Below are 26,678 nucleotides of genomic sequence, written 5' to 3'. Positions count from 1 at the left end.
ATATGTCCAGTGCGTATATTAAATTGACTAAACATTCAGAAGAAGGAGCACAGATCAGACTCTGGAGAGTGTATTGCTTAGTAAAAGTAGGAGGGAGGGAGATGTTACCAATACTGAAAATACACTAAAATTCTGATTAAAATACCAGATCTAGCCCCATGCAAGTCTCTTAGGAACACTCAAGCTGTTGAAAATAAAATGGAAAAAAGCGATTACCCGCTGGCACCAGCATCTAATTGTTTAATGAACATTACATGGCCCGGATCCTATTACTAATGTTTCTCTTCTTCAACATACATCCACTGATGAAGGAAAGTTCTTTTTTGGTTGCAAAGTGGCCTTCAGAAGTTGAATGCTCTGAGAGATGACAAACAGGCAACATCTTTTTCTTCTTGCTCACAAGTAAATTTCTGGCAGTTTTTGACAGGTCATAAACACACATGAAATGCTAAACTTAGTGAGTTGTTAGATGCTTTTCTTAAAGTTGAAAAACATTTTTAAAATAAATTTTCCTTATGTCTCCTTTTTTCCACATTCTCAACTCTGACATTCAAGTGCACTTCACGAGCTGATGTGTAATAGCATTTGAAAACCAAATTCAGAAAACCCTCATGAATCCAGACTCCACTCTTAGAGCATTTCTAAGGTTTTAGGCTAGGAGATGACAAGGAAGCTTACTTCCGCATTCCTAAGGACAGATGAATACAACAAATAAGATAATTAAGAATAATGTTTACAATTAAGAGACATTTTCGCGGTATCTTGAATATCCCAAGCAATGAATTTTTCTGAAGTTCTCCTTGTTTGGGTCTCTTTGTTAGAGCACTGACAATCATTAGACCCTTCTGAAAAAGGTCTCGTCCACTGGTGTCCCGGACATCATCCTTCCTTGGATTTCCAACCGGCTGTCAGGACACATCTTCTTAAATCCTTTCTGTTGGCTCTTCCTCACCCATCTATTTAAATGGTGGAGTTACTTAGGATTCTACCCATGGACCTCTTTTTTTTCACTCTCCATAAACTGAGTGGGTAATAATCCCCAAAATGTTTCTTAATTCTAGGGAGGTAATGCTCATATGTGTGTCTTCAGCCCTGACTTCTTCCTTGAGCTCCCTCATGGGCCTCCTGTCTCAGCAAATGACCTCACAAATCTAATGCTAGCCTATACCTTAAACCCACACACATCCTTCATTCTTCTCTCCCTCACCCATCACAATCCTAAATATCACCTTCAGCATCCACTCTGTTTCTTCCCACAGTTGCCAACTTATCCCTGCTGTCAGCAATCCATTCTAAAAATCGATTCTAGAACAATCTATTAACTGGGACTTCTGCTTCCAGTATATTCTCCCTACTGAGGCCACTGGGACCTTTCTAAAGTACAAATTTGAATATGTCATCCCTCGGTTAAAATCCTTTAATCCAACTCTATAGGCTGACAAGGGCTTTCATGGTGGAGACCACATTCACCTCTCAGCATAATCTCCCCTCCCCATTCACAAAGATGAAATGTACTACGTTTGCATTTTCTGTTCCCTGTGCTTAAAATATTCTTTCCCCTCATCCCTATACTCTCCTCCATCTGTTAAACTCTCCTTTGGCCAAGACATCATTTCTGCTAAGAAGCGTTCTCTACCTTGCCAAGAGTGCATAAGGTACCTCTCCTATGTGCTGCTGTGTATTCTCTGGTAATTTCCATGTCACAGCACTTAACATGCTAAATTATGGTGGCAGGTTTACTCATCAGTTTTTTCCAATGAACTATCAATGCTTTCAGGGAGATATGTGTCTTGTTCATTATATCCCCAAGGATCAGTTCATTCCAGACACTCAATAAATATTTCAAGAATGAATGAATGTAGTCCTGCCTTAAAGCTCTGTTTCTCAGTTTCCTGATTCTGAATTCTGAACGGGGGGGTAGCTTGGGCTAGTTTTTACCCCTGGTCCAATGAGCTGAGTAAAGGGTATGAGGGTAGGGATGGAATCTCTTTGAAAGGAGTGTAGGAGTAAAGGGAATGGATAGCATGCTTACTAGAATGATACAGTGTCCTTCATTGAAACAATAAAAGTACATTTTATTTTAAAAATCATTCTTCACTAATTCATAAGGCCTCCTCCCACTAGCCCATTATAAAGAAGTAAAACTGTACTTTCATTATAACACATAAAATAAGAATAATATAATCACTTCTTATTCAATATTAGCCAGTCACTCACTTATCCACCCGTTCACAAATATTACTAACCGCCTACTGAGGGCTAAGCTCTGTGTTGGTACCAGGTAGACGGTGAAAAATAAGTGCTTATTTTCACAGTGCTTACTTTTTAAAAAAAATATAGACACAAATGTATAATTATCAATTGTGAAATGTACTATAATAGAAAAGGGTGATTTGAGAAAGAATTATTGGTGGGATGTGATTCTAGTATGGAGGTCAAGGAAGGCTTCTCAGAAAAAACAACATGTAATTTAAGACCTGGCTTCATGGGGAAGAATGACAGGGTGGCCAATTGAGGCAGAGGGAGGGAGTAGAATTGGAGATCTCCAAGGAATTATTATGACAGTCTCTGCCAAAGTCTAGGGTGGAGGCACCTGTCACGGAAAGAAGTAGATGGATTCAGGATATTTTTGGAGGTGAAACTTATTGTACTTCTGATAAACTGGGTGTAGGGGTGAATCAGAGGGAGGCGCCAAGGATAACAGTTGGTGCAGAGGTTAAGCACATGGACTGTGAAGGCAGATCGTCTGAGTTTAAATCCCGATTCCACCATTACACCACCGTGGGCAAATTACTTCACCTTTCTGTGCCTTGGTTTCCTTGTCTATAAAGTGGATGACAAGAACACTAGCTACCTGACAGTTTTGTTAAAAGGATTAAACAGGTTACTATATATAAACATTCCAGACAATGTCTGGCATATTAGTAGGTTTTCTTACTAACAAAAAAGGTAAATTTCCAGGTCTCTGACCTCAGTGGTGGAGTAATTTAGGTGACAATGAGTTAGGGAAAACTAGCAGAGGAAGAGATCTTGGCAGGGTGAAGATCAGAGTTCAGCTTTAGATAAAATCTTGAGATTGGTGCAGACCCTTTGGGCATCTGTTGGATAGAAATCTGATCTCAGGGGATCCCTGGGTGGCTCAGCGGTTTAGCACCTATCTTTGGCCCAGGGCGCGATCCTGGAGTCCCGGGATCAAGTCCCACGTCGGGCTCCCGGCATGGAGCCTGCTTCTCCCTCCTCCTGTGTCCCTGCCCTGCACCCCACCCCCCCATGTCTATCATAAATAAATAAATCTTAAAAAAAAAAAAAAAAGAAGAAGAAGAAGAAAGAAATCTGATCTCAGAAGAAAGTCCTGGACCAGAGATATCAATCTGTGAAACTTCAAAATATAGGCGGTATTTATAGACTGGGGAATGGAAAAGACAAACAAGGAAAAGTGTGTAAAGTGGGTGTGTAAAGTAAGTGAGTAAAGTGTAAAAACAGGGCCAAGGACTGAGCCACAAGAGTTCTCAAAGCCGAGTAGAAAAGAAACCAATAAATGATTTATGTTCAGTGCTGTTACACATGCGCTTTAGACTAGCGGAAATAGAAACATCTAGTGTAATCTGAATGTAATGAATACTGAAACAAAGGACTTCCCTTCCATTTCTATTTTAATGGAGCCTGAAGATCTAATTCTCTGCTTAGTCTTGTTCAATTGATTTTGTGTCTTCTTCTATTCCTCATTGGAGCTTTCTCATCCAAAGACTGAAAAGAAAGTATGGGGATGGGATAAATTTGGAAGATTTCTCTGGTTTTGGTTGCTGGATCTTCAGTGGTGAGGACAGAGAGCGGGGCACAGCTGAACTTGAACCAGATGATTCAATGTCTTAGAAGTTAAGAAGCTTAGGCGGGATAATGACGAGGAGCCAATAAAAGGTGTTAAGCAAAAATGATGTGTGATTATTTTGCATTTTAGAAAGATCACTCTTGAACAATATGGAGAATAGTTTGGTAGGGAGCAAACCCAGAAGCCCAGAGACTCATGGTGTATCTGCAGCAGTGACCCAGAACAGAGACAGCCATGGGGGGCAGAACCACTCAGACTGGAGTGATGATCACAGGGAGGAATAGAGAGGAGGAGGTGCTTGGCTACCTAGAGCAGGCAAGAGAGAAAATGACACCCAGGCTTCTGGGATGTTTTCAAACACATCTGTGCCTTTAAAACATTACATTTTTCCTAATATGTACTTATACTTCACAAAGCATTCTCGGTGCTTTCTATAGCAATAACCCTTAATTTTCGACTATATTTTCCTCCTGTCCCCTGATGAATACACACAGTCATTAAGTAGCTCACATGGAAAATAAAGATGCAGATTTACTTCATTTGGGCTCAGTTCTCTGGGCTCCAGGCCTAGGTAGAAGAAACAAATTCTATTACCTAAACCACAGAAGCTGAAAGCCTCCAAAGAAAATACTCCAGTGACTGACTTGGTTATCCATATTATCTGGCTTAACTAATACTTTATGTATTAAGACGCTAGACTTTATTTACAAAAGAAAATAATGTAACTCATCATTGTGAGAAAGAGCCCATGTTTCAAATAGCAATATTTTTGTAATCACAAGTCCTTTGACAAACTCTGTAAACCCCATTTGGATCTGTTAATGGGGAAGATTTCTTAATGACCTAGCTCAACACTGCCGGCTACATGCTGACTTGATTTGCAGCTATACATAAATATACATAAATAAATAGGTGGCTGCCTCCTTGATGGAATGCACGGACCCAGGGGAAAGCGTTTTTACCTCTAGAGATCTTTCCCAGCCTTGTCACACTTTTTACAATGATCCTATTCATCATTTGCTTCTTCTCACTCTTCCCAGTACCTTTCCTCCTAGTCTCTCTTGATCCTACTCCCATTCACCACTTCACCCAAACTGCTCAAGATCACCCATGCCCCCATTTTGCTAAATTCAATGGTCAGGTCTTCTCAGTCCCCATTTTCTATGACCCATCAGCCATATTCACTGCAATGACTCCCTCTTCCTTTACACACACACATTTTTCATTTGGCTTCAAGGATGCCACATTCTTTGGATTTTCTTCTTGTTGCTTCCTTGCTGTTTCTCTCCATGATCTCATAGTGTTCAGAATGTTCCTGGGTTCTGTTCTTAGTCCTTTTCTCTAACTTAAACCTATGATGATTTCATTCAGTTATAAGGTTTTAAATAACATCTCTATCGTCTTTATGATGCTTCAATTTGTAGCTTCTGAACTCCAGATTTGTGCTTACTCAAAGTCTCCATTGGGTGTTTAATAGACATCACAAACTCGACATATCAAAAACAGAACTCCTAAACTCCCCTCAAAAGCTGTTCTACTCATAGCCTTCCCCACTCAGTTGATGGCAACTCAATCCATCCAGCGTTCATGCCAAATATCTTAAAGTTGCCCTTGACTTCTCTCTTCCTCTTACAACCCACGTCTAATCAGCCAAGGAACTTTGTTGGTAGGACCCACAGATTAAATCCAGACTCCAATCTCTTCTTACTATTTCCATTGTTACCATCCTAATCCGTCTGAGCCACTACCACCTCTTGGCTAGGTTACTATAACATACTCCCAACTTGTCTTCCTGCTTACACACTTGTCCATCCTCAGGACCATAGCTCAAATAATCCTTTTGAAAAATAATCAGTGACATCACTTCTTTACTCAAAATCTTGAAATGGCTCAGAGTAAAAGCCAAAAGCTTGCAAATGCCTACAAGCTCTTACATGGTCTGCTCCCACCCCATAGTTCCCTGACCTCAGCTCTTTTTATTTTCCCGTTGTTTACTCTGCTCCAGAGACCCTGGCCTCTTTGCTGTTTCTCAGACACGCTAGATAAGCCCTACCTTAGGACTGTTGCTCTACCTGTACTTTACATCTAAAATGCTTTCTGTCAGATATCTGGAAGGCGAACCCAACACTTCTTTCAAGTCTTTATTCAGATGTCATCTTCACAATGAAGCCTACCCTGACATATTTAATACCATCATGTGCCCCCAAGCCCAACACTCCTAGCCTCTTTTTCTTGCTTTACTTTTTTTCATTTTCCATAGCACGTGTCACTCTCTATTATATTATGCAATCTGCTTATTCATTGAGCTCCTTGTTAATTGTCTCCTCTGCTAGAATGTAGGTAACACAAGGGCAGTGTTGCATTCACTGGTATATCATCAGTACCAAGAAGAGTGTCTGGAACAAAGGAGGCACTCAGTAAATACTTGTTGACTAAAAAAATGAATATGTCCTGGACATCTTTCCTTTCCAGCTCACACCTTCAACATATACTTTGCGCTGTGTTCCGGTCTTGTCCTCAGGATGTAGATGAATACATTGAAGGTTTATTAAGGTTTGTCTTCCCTGGAATATTTTGGTTCTTTCTCCTCATCTCCATGGGATCCTCACTGTGACCCAATTCCTCAAGTCCTTGTAACTGAAAAAATGAGAAGTAGCAGCTCCATTAAAAAAAAAAAAAGGGTGGGGGGAGATTCCTAAATTAAGCCAATACCACCAATAAATCTGTTTTGGTTTATTGACACCTAGAAGAAATATAAATAGTTCCTAGATTTTTACAAAAAGAGAGAAGGATAAGGAATAACAGGAGATCCAAGCAAAGGGCTGAGCTGAGAGCTATATGTTAATAGAGTACTGGGAGAGAGATGCAGAGGGGCATGGCCGATAGGAACAGACTACCTCATGGGGTAGCCACTGTGAGACACACATCTTATTTTTGCCCAAGCTAGACTCCTGTGCTAACTCACCAAAGGTTTTGTGGTACCTCCATCATGCTGCTGGCAACTAGGATAGCCTGGAGAAAACTGCCAAGAATTCTCAGAAATACCCACTGAATAAGAAATGCCTGGGGTAGGAATCTCGATACTGACCTTTCCTACCAAAGCTTTTTTGGAGATTCCAGGCCACTTCCACAGTGCTCTCCAATACTGGTAACACTAACAATCATTGGGATCAACCAATTAGGCTGAGTTTTTGTTTAAGTACTGAGCTTTTGTGCATAATTAATCCTCAAAAACTCTTTTTCTCATGCAAGCACTGAATTGCTTAATCTTGGTCAAAAAGAAATCAACACATTCATGTTTTCATTTTCTTGGGGTACCCAGTAGTGGAATTACTGGATCACATGGTAATTCTATTTTTTAAAATTTTTTGAGGAACTTCCATATTTTTTTCCATAATTTTTTGAGAAATGCTAGTGGCTATACCAATTAGCATTTCCAAAGGAAACAAAGGCACTGGGAACCCTGGGTGGTGGCGCAGCGGTTTAGCACCTGCTTTTGGCCCAGGGCACGATCCTGGAGAACCGGGATCGAATCCCACGTCGGGCTCCCGGTGCATGGAGCCTGCTTCTCCCTCTGCCTGTTTCTCTGCCTCTCTCTCTCTCTCTCTCTGTGACTATTATAAATAAATAAAATAAATTAAAAAATAAAAAAAAAAGAAACAAAGGCACTAATTTGAAGATACATGCTCCCCTATGTTTATTGCAGCAGTATTTACAATAGTCAAATTATGGAAACAACCCAAGTGCCCATCCAAAAATGAATAAAGAATATATATATATATATATATATATATATACACACAAAATATTACTCAGCCATTGAAAAAAAATGAGATCTTGCCTTTTGCAACATGGATAGGCCTAGAGGGTATAATGCTAAGTGAACTAAGTCAGACAGAGAAAGACAAATACCATGTGATTTCACTCATGTGGAATTTAGGAAACAAAACAAATGAATAAACAAAGAAAAAGAGAGACAAACCAAAAAACAGACTCATAAATTCAGAGAACAGCGGGTGATTGCCAGAGGGGTGGTGGGTGGGGGATGGGTGACACAGATAAAGGGGATGAAGAGTACACTTACGGTGATGCACACCGAGTATCTGAGCATGGGGTAACAGAATAGGAAGGGAGGGAAGGTGGGTGGGTGTAAGGAAGGAGTCAACACAGAAAATACCAAATCATAGTTTAGGGCACATAATAGGCATTCAATAGCCATTGGTTCCTGCTGCCTACCTCTCTTGTTCTCCTCCAGTACCACCTCCCAACCTCCTTTGAGATGACTATTTTCCATGTTTGTCTCTCTCACAGCGTATCTGTATTTCCTCTTATTTGGCCCCACATGTCAGATTGGCTTGCATTACTACAGCCTGAATCATTTGATTTCCTGTCTATGTTCCTAACCTTTCCAGCTCCTTTTGTATCATTTCTCTGTCATTCCTGCTGTTTACAATACCTCTCAATTTAAAGCCATCTGCAAATCTCATTAGCAAACCACTGACTCCTTCTCCCCCCAGTCACAGGACATGTTGAATAAAACAGGACCTAACACCAATCTCTTCCTTCCATTTGAGGCACCACCACTCTGAGTTACTTTTACTTATAACCAGTCTAAAATATTACATTATTACTGCATTTACTCCTAGTCTAGGAGAATCTAGTATGTGAAAATTAGGATTAATCCTTTTTAAAATTCACTATTCACTGTATATAAAATTATTAATTCCTTTAGTCATCTTTCCTAGCCTACTTAAAATCTCTTTTTGCTTACAAGAAAAAAAAAAATCAGTCAACTTTTCAAGGCTACTTATGGCCTCGGATATAGGTATTTAGTGTCCTTTAGCCATGTCAGTCTACAAGGAATTGATTCTTAGTAGAGATTTAAGAATAAAATTTAAATTCTTCCATTTTAATAGTAAGCTTCTGAGGAACCCACCAGTTTTCTCACTGCTGATTCACTGGATCTTGGCTTCAACTTCTCTCACTCCTTTTCCTGATATACTCAAAATGTTTTCAAATTCTATTCTTCCTTCCTCAAAAACTTTCTGAGCTCCTTCTATGCTCCAAGCACTGTGCTAAGATACAATAAAGAAAAGAGTCTCCATCCTCCAGGAGCTCTTAATCCAGGAAAGAACATGAAAGGAAATAATACTGTTGAGCAACTGCCATATTCTGGATGTGCAACGTGTTATCCCATTTAGACCACATGGAAACCCCATCTTACAGCTAAGAAAACAGGGCTTCTGAGAAGTTAAATAATTTGCCTTTTATGCAGAGGATGAATAGACTACTTCCAGGAGAAGTACAAATGGACTATGGACACATGGGGAAATGCTCAACCTTACTAGTTACAAAGGAATACATACTAAGTAAATAAACAGGCTATTTTTTTTTTTTACCTCTCACGTGGTGAAAGCTGAGAGAATCATGCAGTAATGCAGGCTCCCCTACATAGGGCTGCATAGATGAAGCTTGCAGTCTTCCTGAGAAACAATTTGATAATATATAACAAGGACTACCAAAGAGGAATTTACCTTAATGTCCATTGCTATGGAATGAGACAAACAGTGCTACATCCATACAATGAAATTGCACATAGCCTTTAAAAATCATGTGGAATATGTAATGTACAAGATTTCCTGAATATTAAATGAGAAAGCATATTACAGAATAGTCCATACTATGGGATTCCAAGATATTCAGGATTGTATATATGTGTGTATAGAAAACAGAAGACTGGAAAAACAGATATCAATATGTTAACAGAGGCTATTCCTAAGAGGTGGGGGCTTTTTTGGGTAGCTTTAAATTTCAATAGTTTTTGAAAAAATCAAACACATAAAACTGTTCATACATAGACTCAGATCCAGTTATTCCCCTGCATTGCAGTGCAGACTCAGAATCGAAAAACTTGCTCAACATCACCAAGTGGTGTACTGTGTTAAGCTGGGCTTTTGTTTTGTTTTATTTATTTTTAATTTTTTTATTGGAGTTCGAATTTGTAAGCTGGGCTTTCTAAAGCTAACATCCATTGTCTTCCTACATTCCATTCAGCTTTATCCCCAGAGCCCCTGGGATATCATATGTAGAGTTCCTTTCTCTTGGGTTCTTTTCCCTCCTAATTTCTACATCTACTATATCCCTTCACACCTTTTTCTAAACCTATTGACTAAACCTATTGACCTGTTTCAGCAGTAGTCACCCTGTGAATTGGCTGTTACAGGGAATACAAACACTGTACAATCATGGTCACTAAATGAAAAGTTTTCTCCTGGAGAAAACTGGGCCACATAATGGGAACAGAGGGTCTTCAGATAAGTCAGTTAGCATCGTGCATTTAACATAAATCTGGTCTTAATTGTGATTTTTAGACAATGCCATACTTGCTTCTATACCAAAAGATTTCATTTTTTTCAAAACGTGAATTCTTAAAAGAACCACCCTTCCCAAAGTAGGATCTGAGGAACCCATCCTTCATTGTATTTATAAATGTTAAATTCTTCCTACTGTTTTCACTTGCTTACTCAAAAAATAAGATAAATAGAATAGCCTCTGTCTCACTTGGAAAAATACAACTTTTGGAGGCTCAAGTTGGCTGCGTTTGAAATTAGAAATGTCTTTGATGATGCGCAGCTGTCTCCATGTCTTCATCACAGATGTCTCATGCATTCCAGGAGGCTGACTAATGTACCTGGAGAAATGAAGCCTGGTTTCTCATTCTTTCTCCCAAAGCTCTTGTTGGACCAAGAAGGGACTAATTTTTCCCTGCTCTACACCTAGGAACTTAATTACAATTTGTTTTTGCTTTAAGACAAATCCTCCTATTCCTCCGCAGCACTTTCCTTCTTGTTGGCATATATGCTCATCTCAATCATATTTTGCCACACTCAGTGATCTTCCTGGTTCCCCTTTATCTCACTGTTTCTCCCGTGGAGATTCACTTAGGACATGATCCCAATATGGCAAAACATAAACGTTTCCTACCAGTAGCTGCTATTCGTGGCAAAGGAAAAAGAGAGCAGGGTTTATGTCATAGCCTATCATCCACTGAAGAGCATCATGCCGAATGGTCATCCAGGAGTTTTTGAGCACCTGAAACCACCCCAGACCAAAGTCAAACCTCTGAGCTGAGCAATTAGGAAGCAAAATTTCTGGAGTTCTTTGCTGTGTGGTTCTCAGCTTTATAACTCCAAATAGTTGTCTTTCCTCAGAAGAATTCCATTAGTCCACAGTAGCGACTCTTCTTTCCTGCTCTCTTACAGAAAGCAGGTGATTGTTACTAACCACCACAATCTACCCAGGAACCTTTCACCTAGAACCTAAAGTTCATATGCAGTTAAGATGTGTGTTCTTTGGGGATAGAAGTATCAACAGTGATGTGGCCAGCTTGTCATGTGAGAGAAACACATACCTGATAGCTCTATGTGGAAGATCAATGCATTTTACTAGATGTAAGTTAGACTCAGTTAAAAAAAAAATTGATTCTACTAACAAAGACACTTACTCCCTCAAGGAAGCTGTCCTTACTTGACTAAAGTTCTAAAAGGATTCTCTATGCCCATATATCCTACCCCATTTTTAAAAGGGGGGGAGCAGCAAAAAAAACATTAATATCTTCCCCCTCAAACACATCCCAGCCCCTCACTAAAACTGCATTTTTCAGTGTGTGTCTTCCATTCAATGTTAAATGGAACATCACTGGACTGTCTAGGTGGGCAAGAGGGAAAATTTAAAAGAAACTTATTGGGCCAAAGGGATGATGAGTTAACTGTAGCCCTGAAACACTGTGTGAGCTGTCTGAGTCACTGGCATACCAGAGGCTGAGGGAGCAGGCCTCTAACCTGCCTCAGCATGCGGTAAAAAGAGCACAGGTGATCTTAACACATCATAGAAAGAATAAACATTTTATAAAGAACAGCCTCCTATTGAGTTCAGGCCCAGCACTGAAGAACCATTTTCACCGCTCAAAAATTCTTCCCAATGAAAATATTTATCTCAAGGAATAAATAACATCAAATTAGAAATTAATAAACATTCAGGCAATTTGAGATTTTATTGTGAAAATAGCTATTTTGATATTATATCCAGTTTCTCACTTATCAGAATAAATTCTTTACAACATTGATCATCATTATCACTTCTGGGTATTTATATATAGTCTCTGAGTAAAATATATTCACACTAGGCATGATTAGAATATTTAAATTACGACCAACATGGCTTAAAGATGTTTACTTTACAATAAAACTATAGTATTTGTACACTGGTACAGATATTTAAAATATTTACCAAAGATAGGTTTGGTAGAACAAAACCAATACGTGTACACATAGATTTTTGAATCTTCTTTTCTGTCAATCTTCTAGAAAGCTACAGTTACATTACAAACACCTCAAATTTCCATTTCAAGATGAATAGAAAAATGGAAACATGTTATTTCTTATTATACAAAATAAAACATCGAGTCAGAAGAGGAATAAAGCTCATCTTTATGCATTTAACATAAAAGCCTGGGTATAGCCTTCCTTCTCCAAGAAACACACACAGGATTGCAAGAGAAGTAGCCAACAGCCCAAAGAACAAGTGACCAGCACAACTGTCTCTATGGTGCATGACTTGCCGAGGACTGATGCAAACTCTAGTCATTTTTCTTGATTTCCAAGAATCTGGGATACATAGAGTAAATGATTAAAAGGCATTTCTCTGAATTTGCACAAGGAAAACTAAAGAATCAGAATAAAGATCCAACTGCTTTTCTTATGGCTAAATATTATACAACTCAAAAACCAAAGGCAAGCTTTCTATCAAATATATATCCAAAGTGCAAAGTTCCAAATACACAACCGTACACAATGTAGAGAAGAAACAAAGAGCACCCTTATGCCTGAATAGTGATCCGGTTTTATACTTTGAAATGAAATCAAATATACTTAATCCTCTGAAATTTGGAGGGCTAGTGATGTTTAAATTTTCTAGGATATAGTAACCACTAGAATTTAGTGAAAACTGTACACCCTCATCCTAGAAAATGTACACACGAACATAAAATCCTTGTTTAGAACATGTCTTCAGTACTAGAATAGAACTTGAAAATATTAAATTTCTTTTGCTTTGTCACTAAAGCAACTGTAAACTTTCTACAGCACTGTGTATATATACACAAATATGTATGTATATTTATATATGTATAAAATAAGCAGCTTGTATGTGACTCTAATGCTATTGATTTCATCACCTTTTTGGCACTTTTAAAGCACAGCCAAAAATGATTTGGAAAATTATTCTAGAATTCCAAGTTGGTTCCCTCTGCCTCGTAGATGCCTAAGGACTGCTTAGTTCTCTGGAGCCACCAGGTCATATTCCTGTAGAGCTGTTCCAAGCCAACTGGGATTCTAGGGAAATGGGACTGCCTGGCCAGGGGCCTCACAGGGGCCTAAATAACCAATTTGTTTTAACCCACAGCCACCTCTCTCTCAACTGCACAGTCCAAGGGAACCCTAACCTATCTTCTCATTTTTTAGCACCACTCATTAGAGGGGCACCTAACAACAGGAAACCTTTGCAATTAGCACAAACAAGCAAAAACATTCCACGGCAGCATTTCCCTAAGTATATGTCTCAGAATACAAATCCCAGAAGATACCTACTTTAAAAAAACAAAATAAACAAAAAATACAACAAAAACAAAACAAAAAAACCATATACAATAAATCAGGGAAATAGTGTATACAATACAGTCCCTTCTCAGAGACTGAAACCACACAAAGGTTCAGAAAAGCCTAGAGTAACTTAACGTTGTCTAACCAAGCATTCCCCAAGCTTATTTGGCCACAGAACCCTCTATTCACATAAAAATATAAGCTGCCAAAACACACCTTCTTCTCCAAGGAACTAAAAGATGGTTTTAAAAAAAATCTGACAGTATAATTTCAAATTAATAATAATCAGGATACAAAAAGACTTGTTCTCCTGTAATTTTTTTTAAGGAATCTACTTTGTTTTGCTAGAATATGCTTCTATCACAACACTCCCCTCTCTACAAATGTCCAGCTCGAAGTTACTCTTCCTTATATCATTATTCAAGAATGTTAACTCTCATCAGTAACCACTGGCCTCTCATCTGGAACAAATAATTTCTGTATGCTTTTTGATTCTGAGAATACCTCTCCACCTCAATCACAGTGGTTTTAACTTGAGGGCTGGTAACCTGGGCTCCTAGCCAATATAACCTCCCAACAGGATTTTGGGCTCTTCCTAGCAAACACTAACTACATCCCAACAGGGGCTAAAATATTTTGCAAGCCCTTAAAAAAGCCCAAAACCTCATCTTTACTCTCTGCGAAAATGTGCATTCTGAAGATCTAATGACACTTCTGTTAAACCTTTGAGGGTAACAGGATTATAAACCTTTAGTTCATGTAATTAACAACAAATTTCTTAATAATCTATTTAAAAACTACAAAAACATTGAAAAGCAAATGTAAATTCCACAAAGCTGAACAGAAAGAAAGGCAAGAGATAATTCTTAATGCCAACAACATATACAAAAGACCATAACCAAACTTACAGGGCAGCCCCGGTGGCACAGCGGTTTAGCGCCGCCTGCAGCCTAGGGTGTGATCCTGGAGACCCAGGATGGAGTCCCACATCGGGCTTCCTATATGGAGCCTGCTTCTCCCTCTGCCTGTGTCTCTGCCCCTCCTTCTCTGTCTCTATGAATAAATAAAATCTTAAAAAAAAAAATCTTAAAAAAAATAACCCAAATTATACTTAGTGGCTCTGCTCAGGATTTCAATTATATAAATAACCAAACCAAGACAAAGTCAATTACTAAATCCCTATGAGCTTAGAACAAAAAACATACACATGCTGCACTTTCTTCTTTAACACATAATCCTAGTGTACATCTCGTCACATTGTGTAATTAGAGCACAGTGAAGTGAAGAACTACCACCACATGAAGACACAGAAGAATTTTTTTCAACATATTTTATCCTAAAAAGTAAACCCAGGTACCATAGGAAGAAGATTCTATTACAAATACAAAATCATATAATATTTTACCAGAAAAGGTTTTAGGTTGTTGTTTTTTTTCTGATAAGGCAACACAGATCTTTAGATAATCATTCGTTACAAACCTGAGGTGTTTCTTTCTTTAAACTTAAGAGGGAAATAAATTATATTTAATTTATATTATGTTTTTGTCTGGAACTGAATACTAATTACTATGTTTGCATTATTAAACATACAGTTTAAAACCGTTTTATTTTGAAATAATTATAGACTCACAAGAAGTTGCAAAAATAGTACACAGACTATGTATCCATCCCTCAGCTTCTTGTCTTTAAGTATTTATGATTTGATTTTAAAGGGTTAACATTTTTGATAGTTTATAGAAAACTCAAAAAATCTAATAGGTCTGGTGAATGTATATTCTTGGAAGAGGCCCCACGAAAACATACCGCTGACTTCAAATATCACTTTTATCACATGAAAGCACCTTAAAAAATTGCTTTTCTGAGATTCTATCACTGTTACCAATTTCTGTCTCTTTTGATGTCTAGTTTTTATCCATTTTTGTAGACTTCTGAAAGTTGTACCTTAGCTGTGATTGAAATAAGCTTCCTTATTCCTTCATGTTAATATATCTAGCAATGTTAAATGAATAGGAATTACAAATGGGAATCCAGATGCTTTGGATTATAAAAATCTTGAATTCTCTAGTGCCCTCCCCCCCCAAATAATACAAACATACCTAAGTTGAAAATCTCAGTGCTGACCTTTGCAGGGGGAAAAAAAAATACTGTGAAGGGATGACTATCCTCAGTGCTCTTTAGTGTCTTCAGTGTTTAAAAAAAAGAGGCCAGCCTTATGGATAAGTGATGGTAGTCTGTTGATGGAGGATCTTTACCTTATGGGAATTATCTGACTGATTTTCTAATCCTATACTACCAACAAATATAAACACAAATATAGTCCCTTTGGTCATATTCAACCATCACATCCTAAAGAAAGTAGCTCCCAGTATTTTTGTTTAACACTGTGGACCATTTATCTCAGCAAACTCACACTTATCCAAAGCATATCCTCATAGACTGATCACAAGCTCTCTGCCCAATCTGGAAAGTTGTTCCTTTCTAAAAGCTTCCTATACTACCTATATGTATGGCTGATCCCTGGAGTGGTTTATGCTCAGTTATAGCTTCCTGGTATCTCGTTGGCTTATCCCAAAAAGGCTAGAGGCAATTCAAAGCAGGAATGACCAAAAGAAAATAAATCATAGTTACAGTTGTCTTTTCTACTAAAAAATGACAAATACTTGTTATTCTAAAATGCTATCTTTTGATTAAACTTTCAACACGTGAAACATTACAGTATGCTTATTGGCTGAATGCTGTGTCATAAGAACACAATCTTCACATTCTTATAGAACTTTAAACACATTTTTCTTAGCATGGATATTAGTAGTTTCATTGACAGAAAACTTTACATGAGCCAGTATTTGTGTCCATGGAGAAACTTGGGAGTTAAACTTACTGTTTGATTTTAGAATCTGTTAGGGTTGGTATAGTTCTTTCTCCCTATTTTTAATTTTTCCCAAACTAATTTTAATTGTCCTGTTTTATGACTGTGACAATTTTAAGCCACTTCAAGTGCTTCCTGGAAGGCTTACTATAAATCATAATTGAAAATGACCAACCCTAACTAAAGCATAAACAGATGCCTGATTAATGTGTTAACCACCCTTCTCCAATATGTATCAATCTAGAGAACGATAAAGTCCTATGGTCATGATTTTCAATATGGAATATTCACAGGGATTTTGGATTGCTGGAATCTAGTAGAAAATTAATACAAAACATACAAACCTGTTGCAGAAGTAATGTGAAACTCATTAGCTACTTTCCCTAAATGCATCCAAACAGATGAACAAGATTTTGAAGACTACCTTGTTTCTCATTTAATAAAGACTTTCAAGAAGAAATATTTACAATGACTTAAAGACTCCTGTATACACAGCTACCTAAATACAGAACAAATTGGGAGGATTTAGGTCAAACACAGCTGAGCTCCACTTAGCTCAAATTAGGTGAGTCTCTTGACTACAAAGCTGTTTTCTTAACATGGGGGTTTCTGCACGACGTGGTAAGATTTGCTGAGCACCATAGTAATCTTTTGAGACACTAATCAAAAACATGATTCTATATTTAAAAAACCCCAGAAGTGGTTTCAGGACAACAGAAGCACCCCAGCCACTAAAATAAGTGAAATTCTGTTATAAGCAAAATCACCTGCATAGCAAATCCTTTAACAGTTCAGCAACGAATAGAGAGAAAATATTCTTTAAAAACTACTGCTATTTCTGAGTATTCCATTAGATCCTTCAACTGTAGTTAAACTATATGGAAAAAGATAAGTTGCCATAAAAGCTTCTGACTACATGACAGGCTCCTCAGGAAAGAACCCTGGTCTGAACACTGGTCCAAGCATGGTCAACTCAGACCAAGCACACAGTAGGTAATTCCATTATCTAACCAAGAAGTGACTGACAACTGGGCAAACTTCAGTAAGACTTCACAGCCTGGCGTAATAATGATGACCAACACACTCAATTCTCCTGAAATTAATCCAAGAAAGAGAGGACTAGAGTTAAAAATGGACTATAAATATATAGGTCTAAAGCTGCCATTGGTCCAATAAACTAAAGAGTCCCTGCTAACCTTATAACGAACACATGTGCAAATACAAATGTTACACAGAAGTGCATATAGTCAGATGAATATTATATGTGACCACCTTTGAAATATATATATCTCTCTTAGATATATATATACACACACACACCATAGGATAGTACCATACATATATATATACATGGTACTAATCACCCAAAAGATTACACTTCCGAGAGCATAATTAAAAAGCACATTCCCCATTGCTTTTTAAATACAGGCTTTTCTACTGAAGTAAATAGAATATGAGAATATTACATTTTTCCTAACATCTAAAATAGGCATCAAATTTCTAAACAGAAGAAAAAAGCCTCAAACAGCCACATATTAGACATTCAAACTGTTCTATGAAAACTAAATAAATTAATTGGAATAAATAGGAGTGCACATTCAGAACAGAATTGTAGCTTTTGGTCAGCAGCGTGAACTAAAGGCAAAAATCTGCCAAGATTAAGGCAGGGTTTTTGTTTTTTTTAAATGTACAGTACAGTGTGTTTTCTTTTTTCCCCAAGTTCATTTAGTATTCACTTTGATGTTATCTAAAGTGCATTGCCAAGCTAAAATACAAGCTTCCTAATTAAGAGAAACTAGATGTCATAGAAAGTTTCTTTTTAGAGCCTTCCGTATACCTACTAGTGGTATTTTCTTTTTGCTCTCACACATGTAGTGTAAGACATTACAGCAACAATCATAGGACTTTGGACACAAAGCATGATGACTGTCACGGTGATAGTCGTTGTAAGGAATTACTTTCTTCTTCTGCTGGAGTCAATTTAAGTGTCGGCAGTTTCCGAGGAGGAAGCTGAGGGCTTTGGCGAAGATTGTCATCCATCTGTGGAAAGTACAAAAGGTAATCTGACTGATGGCTGTGGCACCACTTATGTGGACTGTGGTCTCCCCATCCAAACTATAGCCTAGAAGAGTACAGAACCATAGGGTTCCAGGACTGCTTGAGAACCTTTTCCTTACAATCTCTCAGGAACTCAAGATGTGGTACCTCAAATACCAGCTAACTCAGTATATGTATAAAAGCAATACTGCTCACCTTTGATGCCATCATAAATTATAACAACTCCATAAAATGAATATTCTATTGAACCCAACCATGTCATAACTTAAGAGGTCTTCCAATAATAAGTGAAAAAGCAATACTTCTGACACACTGAGCTTCCCAGTTTACAAATTATGTTCATATCTAATATCTCCCTTGATCTTCCCAACACAACTGTGAAGAAAAAAATGGAAGATATCATTCCCTATTTTACATATTAGCAAAACGAAGCTCAGAAAGGTTAAGAAATTTGCATTAGGTTGCAAAGCTAGTATCATGAATTGAAATTAGAGCCCAAGTCGTCTTATTCCAATACTATTGTTTTTTCAACTATACCTCAGTGTCTCAGTGAAAAAGACCTGTACTCCCCTCAAAAAACCCAGCTCTTTCAGGTTGCAAGTATTTAGACCATGGGAAGCCAGGAGAAGAGATACACTGAAGGATAAATTGTTTAGACCCAATCCAGAGATACTACAACAACCGTATCAGTTCTAAGTCTGCTCTAGAGAAACAAAGTACTATGGAGCATATTGAGAAAATGTCCAAGAGTTTCAGACTTGCCCTTAGCAGGACATCAGCATCCCTGGAAACACTAGGAGTGGGATTATTTAGAACTGAGTCAGACCTTAGAAAGCTACCTTTAAGCAGGGGCCCCAAAATAGAGTGAAAGTTCAAGGCCTAGTGTTGAGCTCATTATCAGCTCAACTTCAGAAGACTGGAAAGCAGCTTCCACCAAGGATCCCAAACCTGACAGCAGACAGCATCTGATTACCCACTTGATAAGCAGGCTTTTCTAGTGTTATGAGCATGTGCAGAGCAAAACTCTCCCGTATCTTCTCCAGATGCTCTTATAAAGCACAGAAGAAATGTCTCAGCAGAGGTACATGGAACTTATAGGAAAGCAAAGGGAATAAAAAATTAACTTAATTTTCCAATGGAAAAAGGTATTCCCAGTGAACTACTTGAATAGTGTTGTCATGTTTTTTTCTTGCAAGAACTAAGTTCCTCCAACATTACTCCTTTTTTAAGCTCTAGATCTTTTGTCCAAATGGTTAACTATAGTAGCCAATAGGACTTGTTGCTCTAACGTCTTATAGCTAACACTGAACCATACTGAAGAGCAGATATGAAACAGGGGTGAGAAGGAGTACCTGACAGAGTTAGGAAACTTTCATATGTTGATGATGATATGAGAATGAAGTGTACAAAGTGGTGACAGGGCCTCTTATGTTCCCTTTCTGCACCAGTAGGTATTTCCTGGCTCCCTTTACATGTCTGTCATGAATTTGCCACATGTAGAAAATGAAAATTCTATTGCATGGCCTTCATCTAGCAGTTAAGTGTCTAACACAATATGTATTATCTTCTACTACACACATTTAATACTCAATATAGGGGATCCCTAGGTGGCTCAGAGGTTTAGCACCCGCCTTCGGCCCAGGGCGTGATCCTGGAGACCCGGGATCGAGTCCCCACTTCGGGCTCCCTGCATGGAGCCTTCTGCTCCCTCTGTCTGTGTCTCTGCCTCTCTCTCTCTCTCTCTCTCTGTGTGTGTGTGTGTGTGTGTGTGTGTGATGAATAAATAAAATCTAAAAAACAAAACAAAAAACAAAAAAACACAATATATTTCCTCTCGTGGGACTGACTAAGTTGGGCTAAAAAGACACACTTGGTGCTCAGCCAGCCCACATCAACTTTAGTACTGGTCTTTTACAGTTTTATGCTCAGCCGTACTCACTTCTCACGTTCTAACAACACATGAAATACTATAACAAGAAAGAGAATGGCCATTCCAGAGAGTGGCAGAGGTTTCCTGGCTAGTAGTGCTACTAGTACTGGATACAGAATCTCATGTATTTCATTCATTTGCAGCTAACTGCAAAGCCCACGCTGGAATCCAATTTCCAGGGTTCAAATTCCCTCTCTGCTGCTAGCCAGCTGAATGACCTTGGGGAGGTGACATACACTACTCTCGAAGCTTTAGTATCCTCATCTGTAAAATAGGGCTGATAGAGTAGCTGCAGTATGTAGACCTGCTGTGAGGATTCAACGAGACAAATCATAAAGCTCATACAACACACTGCTGGTTACTCAGACCTCAGAAACTGCGAGCTAGTGTTATTAGGCCACTTTGACTCATTGGTTAGTGAAAAAATGAAGTATCATTCACTGGTATAAGAAAAAAAAAACAAGTTTATCAGACACTTGGGGGGAAAATGTGTAACTCTCTTGTATTTTTCCAATTAGACTCACTTTTGAAATTTCCATTACTGGCCGTCTCCCCTACCCACTTCTTCAATATCTCTCTCTCTTACCAAATGAACAACCCTAAAGTGGCAAAATATCCACAATGATGAAAAACTGTAGGCAACATTTAGAGAAGGAACGAAAGGAGGAAAAAAATAAAAGTTTACGTAGAAGAAAGAAAAAGACATTACAAGTGCCATTAATAAGAAAGGACAAAAAAAAAAAAAAGAAAGAAAGGACAAGCACAGGTGCTTACGATCTCAAGAAACATTAACCTTCAGAGACAGAGAGACAGAAACAGAAAAGCAAAGAGTGTTTTTTTGTTTTTTTTTTTTTTTAGGCCAGGCTCCTGGGTCTCTTAATTTGAAAAATACTAATTATGTGGTAAAAGTAAACCCAATACCATTATCAAAGCAATCAGGCCTTGCCTGATCCCAGCCTGGGTGCCTCAGTTGGTTAAGCATCTGCTTTTGGCTCGGGTCATGATCCCGGAGTCCCTATATGGAGCCACGCATCAGGCTCCCTGATCAGCGGGGAGTCTGCTTCTCCCTCTCCCTCTGCCCTTCCCACTGCTTCTCTCTCTCTCTCTCAAAATTAATAAATAAAATCTTTTAAAAAAGAGAAAGTAATCAGGCCACTACTGGCTTCAAAACACTATACTATGTACAACTGCAGTAAATGTATATTTGAGCAGATTTATGAAAAAATAAACTCTTAAACTAAGAGGGTAAAAAAAAAACTAAGAGGGTAAAGTTAAAGTTATGATATTAATTTTAGAAAGGAAAATACTAAACTACTAGAAAAAAATGATTGAAATAAACTTGACCTTTTCAATCAAGTTGGATTCCTTATTTACAAGTTGTGTGAGTTTCTGCAGATTTGCGTCTACCATTTCTTGTCCAGCAGGAGAGATGCCTAAGAAGCCAGGACAGAAATCAGAGAGACAGAAAATTTTGAAAGTCTTTAAAGCTATTCAGACTGAAAGAACCCTCCCAAGTAGGCCGCCCTCCAAAAACAAATAAAATTAGGCAAAGAGAAAAACCATTCTGGGTTCAAAGGCAAAGTTAAGAGGGATAGTAATGCTCCAAAACCAAACCCTAAACAAAAGGATTAAATTTGTCTATTCAGTAGAAGTAGAAGCCAAGTGTTATGCAGCTAGCCAAAGTAATTAGTAAAAGAGCACAGCAGTTCTCATTTCCTTCTCGAATCTGAGTTGTATCTTTTCCCCACCCATACCAAATAGGCCTTTAGTCATAACTGATTGGGATAGCTTTCTAAGGCAGCGACTCCCAAACAACTATCAACCAGGCACCCACAGTATTTGGAGGGACTCAAAAAATACAGATTCCTGGGCTCTGTCCCTATGAGATTCTATTTCAGTAAATCTGGCATAGGACCCAGGAGTCCATATTTGTCCTCTAGCTATGTTTGCTAATCACTACTCCAGAGTAACAAGGTTGGAAGTTCGTTTCATGACTCTCAAATTGCTAACCCCTACCTCTGTATAAAACACATCACCCACAATGAAAAATAAACTGTCCCTAAGCCAGTTATCCTTGTGACTGTTTTTCTTAAAAGGACAATTTCTGCCAATTCTCCCAATACAAATTTTGTATCCCAATCACTTAAGCACAAGGCCCCACACTCCCAAGGAATCACATCCTAAGTGACAGGTACCCTCTATTTACAATACCTCCAGTCTGATGCAATCAGTTTTCAAGTAGTGGAATCGTGAGAGTGTACCTCACCCAAATCAGTCTGCTGCTGATTTCTGTTCACACAGGAAAATGCTAGAAGCAACATTTAAAATAACTGCCCATTTGCATTAGGATAAATGCTACCTTTCAACAGGTACTCAATAAATACCTGTGGTTAACTTTAGAAGAAAATGATCCACTTCAAAGGGGCAATATTTAAAGAACAAGAGGCAAGAAATGTATAAAATCTTGAAGAACATACAAAAGGTAAGTATCTATTTCTCTGTTTAACATGGAACTAACACACGGGAATAAAATGGAAAAACGCAACTTTTTCAAGTGCTATAATTCAACATTTAAAGACAATATACAAGCTTCTTCAATAAGTCATGAATTATGCTTATACATCCTGAGGAGAATATGCAGATATTCTATGCAAACACAGATTAGCTGAAGAGAAGCCACCTTACCTCCAACACTAAGCCTAAAATAACTGTTTAGGATGTCGTCACAAAAACGGCACAGGTTGGACAGCTGTTTCAAATGTTCTTGTAACTGAACTTTAGGAAAGCGTACTTTATAAAGAGGTGCAAGGAAACCAAACACATAGGCATCCAAGGTAGATGGCCTAAAAATAAATTAAGGATTTTCTTAAAACACAAAGAAAATATTAACTTAAAAATATTTTTTTCATACATTTGGCAATTCTGGACTATATAATACAGCCTTTTAAAAGATTTACTACACGTTTTAGCTTATGAAAATGATGTAATGAGGGCTTTATTGATTAGTTTTTAAGATACCCTAACCATTTCTTTTATTTGAAGAAACGTTATAAATTAAAGATTCATTTTTACTCACAATTGTTGCACAGAGGTAGGAAACAGGGTGGGAATAGCCTTAAGATATTTTAAATTCACATATGTAGCATATTGAGTCACTACCTGATTAGCATGCACAGAAAAAGTTTACTATAGTAATCTATTAAATCTTTTAAGTAAAAAACTCATAAAGGGGGGTGGGGGGCAAGAGGACTTACTTTAAATAACTGCTCATGGATTATATGCATACAAAACATCAAAATGGTTTTTAAGGGCATGCACTCACGAATCTCCAAAGAAAAACTGAGATGTTCCCAATCTGTTTGATAGAAGATTTAGGCACTCCTTGGCATCTCTGTATATCTAATAAGGATGAAATGACAACTCAAAAGTAGGAAGGATACTCTAGAACTCCTGTTAGGCAGGCATCTAGGTATGTTCATCTCTGTTGTCTCTCTTGTCCCTCCTCCGGAGGCCCCTTGCTTTGAAAGTAATCCCAACCATACCTGAGCTTCCACTTCTCGGAGGTGGTAGAGGGGAGGCTCTCCTCTGGTCAGGATAATTCTATTCAGTGCTCCCTTAGACATCCTTCCAGGCAGGATCAAACTCAAGGGAAAAGGAATTCGTGAAGCAAACCATGGCTTTGTCACAGTAAAGTAATTGTCACTCTCAACCCAGAATGTGTGAAGCTGCAAAGCAAACAAAACAACTACAAACCAAGAAACAAACCCACCACCACTATAAGCATGTTCTTTTATTTCAAGAAGTCATCCAGTGTGAAAGCTTTTTCTAAAGTGGCTTCATACAACTTTCCCAATTAGAATGACTCAAGAACAAAACAAGATTTTAAACACATGGATTTGTTGATTGCTATATCCCAGGCACCCATACAAGGCCTGGCACATATGCACTCAATAATTACTTGCTGAATTAATGAATGATAGTTATACACGGGAACAAACAACTCCATCTTCCACAAATAATTTTTATTTCCAAAATGCATTCATTGTTTCATGTCTTAGTTGAATGACTAATAGAATCCAGTTTCACAGTAACATAAACGAATCAAGGTTAATACATAAATGCAATTTCCGCTCTTGAACCTTTTTCATTACGTTGCTTCTAAATAGAACTAGGTGTATTTTTAGTAGGTCACTACAATACCAATACTCACCACTGCAGGAAGAAGCTTCTCTTCGAGGAGAGCAATGTAAGCCAGTGTATCTGCCCCCTGCTTTGCTGAGAGTTCATAATCAGCATTATATTTCTATTAAAAAATATAAAACCAAAAAACAAGATTCTTATTCTTCCTCAAAAACGGAAAAATGACATTAAAAGGCAGAACAATAAATACAAACTCAGTGACAAATGCTGCTTAATGCAAATACAGTTCTTAGCACAACTTCACACACAAAGGTCAGTAAGTATTACGCTTTGGTTAACTGCTATAATTCAGTGATTATGACCTAGTTTAGTTTATTGCATGGCATAAAGTACAAAATTAATAAACACAAGCTATTATTTTTAACAATAAGCAAGAAGTTCTAGTTGTTTGCATTTCTTCCCATGGAAAAAGAAAGAAAAAAAAACCTTCCAATTTAGAAAAATTCTAAAATTTGCTGACATAGGATTTATTTTTTTAAGAAAGTATTAACAAAACCCATAACTTTGGTATTTATAAAAGTCTTTACATGTTTAAATATTATGGATACATCATACAAATCTTTACATGCTCATGCAACTTAAATACATTACTTAATGAAATATCTGATTGCAACTCTCCCTTTGAGAGTTCTTTAAAAATAAAATAGCTGCTAGTTGGTGGAACTCAGATGGCATATGTAGCAGAAGGTGCACAGCAGCTTTGTGACTAAATTGACAATCACATCAATGAGTGAATAGTGAAGATGGCTTCATTGAATCTGCATGTCTCGATTTCAATAAAATGCAAAAAAGTACATGAAAATATAAATTGAGTATACCTCATTATAGGACTTTCAAATCATAATATAACTCATGATTCAGAGCAATAATTCTCAAGTCTATTTTTATATGAAACCCGAGGTATCTCCAATTATCTACTGAGTTGGTAAAAAAAAAAAAAAGAATTAAAGAAAAAAAAAACCCCAAACTTTAGGATATTTGTGGGTTTTTTTTTTTTTAAGTAACATGCAAGGAACATGTTAAAAAGGAACCACCCACCTGTTTCCTTAAAAAGTTTAATATTTTTGCAGGCTGAGAAACAATGTTGTCTTCAGTCGTCAAAATTGGTACATCCCCTATAAATCAAGAAGTTTACATACAAGGAAATGTTTCTATTTCCTCCGAAGAGATTCTGATCCCCTAGAAAACTGTATCAGTTGCACACTTGGAGGGGGGAAGAATGAGCAAGCTCATCCTAGTTTTTTTTGCAATTTCACAGAGCAGCTCTGGAGAACACTGGCATTTCTCATAATTCCCATTGATCGGGCCTGTAAAGTATTACCCCGAATGGGCAAACCATAAGCAACACACAGCCAGGGCCGTGGTAAGAAGAAATGAAAAGCCCAAGGTACTGCACTGCACGGCCACGTGCCTCCTGGCTCCAAGGGCGGGGGCGGGGGTCATTTAACAGAGCCCAAGGTGTATGAAACGTTCACACTGTACCTCTCGAACCTCTCCAGGTGTTATCTACGACACTGACTTTCAAGGGTGCGCCAGAAAATTTGGCGTAAGCCTGAAACAAAGTTTGCAATAGAACATTTAGACTGAGCGCGCGGTGCCAACGTGCAGAGCAGCTTTATTTTACAGCCCGGCGGCCCCACGGCCGAGAGGCCGGACCCGCGGGCTGGGTCCCTCCACAGGTCCTGCCGAGGACGCTCGCCCGCCACGCAGCCTTCGGGCACCTGGCCCCCCAAAGGTCTGGGGGTGCAGAGCGCGCGCGCACCGCCCCGAGAGCTGTGCATGGCCGAGGAGACTCGGGGCCAAGCGGGGAAGCTCGGGCTCTCCCGCCGGGCGTCGGCGGGCTCACAGGCCAGGCTGGGGCTCCACGGGAAGGAGCCCGCAGAGCGCGGCGAGAGGTGCCCCGGCCGGGCTCGGCCCTGCAGCGCCGCAGGGGACCGCCGCCCGGCCGGCCTCGCGCCTCGGGCCCCGCCCCTCTTTCCTGCGCCCTGGGCCGCCGGGAGGCCTCACCATCACCACCAGGGACTCGCTGTGCACCGATGGGAGCCCCCAGCCACCTCCCCAGCAACTGAGCTCCAAGGGGGCCGCCATCTTGCCGGGGCCGACCTTTGCACCACCGGAAGCACTTAGCGGTTCAAT

The 26,678-nt window shown here is 38.7% G+C and overlaps 1 protein-coding gene across 5 annotated transcripts; it reads right to left on the bottom strand.

Annotated features, from left to right (window-relative positions):
- Positions 1–237: 237 nt before the first annotated feature.
- MTX3 (metaxin 3) lies at positions 238–26,678 on the bottom strand. 5 transcript variants are annotated; one of them, XR_013362188.1, is made up of 11 exons: positions 26,550–26,678; positions 26,025–26,094; positions 25,581–25,657; positions 24,553–24,645; positions 23,885–24,067; positions 23,665–23,741; positions 23,028–23,185; positions 21,687–21,775; positions 18,196–18,394; positions 5,047–6,466; positions 238–956 (listed from the first exon to the last, which is right to left on the bottom strand). XR_013362188.1 is itself a non-coding variant. In XM_077866898.1 (9 exons), the coding sequence occupies exons 1-9, from the start codon at positions 26,628–26,630 to the stop codon at positions 18,284–18,286; spliced, it is 939 nt and encodes a 312-aa protein (XP_077723024.1). In that variant the 5' UTR covers positions 26,631–26,678; the 3' UTR covers positions 11,860–18,283. The 5 variants fall into 5 exon arrangements, 3 of the variants coding, with proteins under 3 accessions (XP_077723024.1, XP_077723045.1, XP_077723038.1); XR_013362193.1 differs by lacking the exons at positions 238–956; positions 5,047–6,466 and adding an exon at positions 11,860–17,447; XM_077866898.1 differs by lacking the exons at positions 238–956; positions 5,047–6,466 and having other exon boundaries at positions 11,860–18,394.

This window comes from Canis aureus, chromosome 2, assembly GCF_053574225.1.
Source record: "Canis aureus isolate CA01 chromosome 2, VMU_Caureus_v.1.0, whole genome shotgun sequence".
Classification (NCBI taxonomy): domain Eukaryota; kingdom Metazoa; phylum Chordata; class Mammalia; order Carnivora; family Canidae; genus Canis; species Canis aureus.
This window is presented reverse-complemented; position numbering and strand designations above follow the sequence as displayed.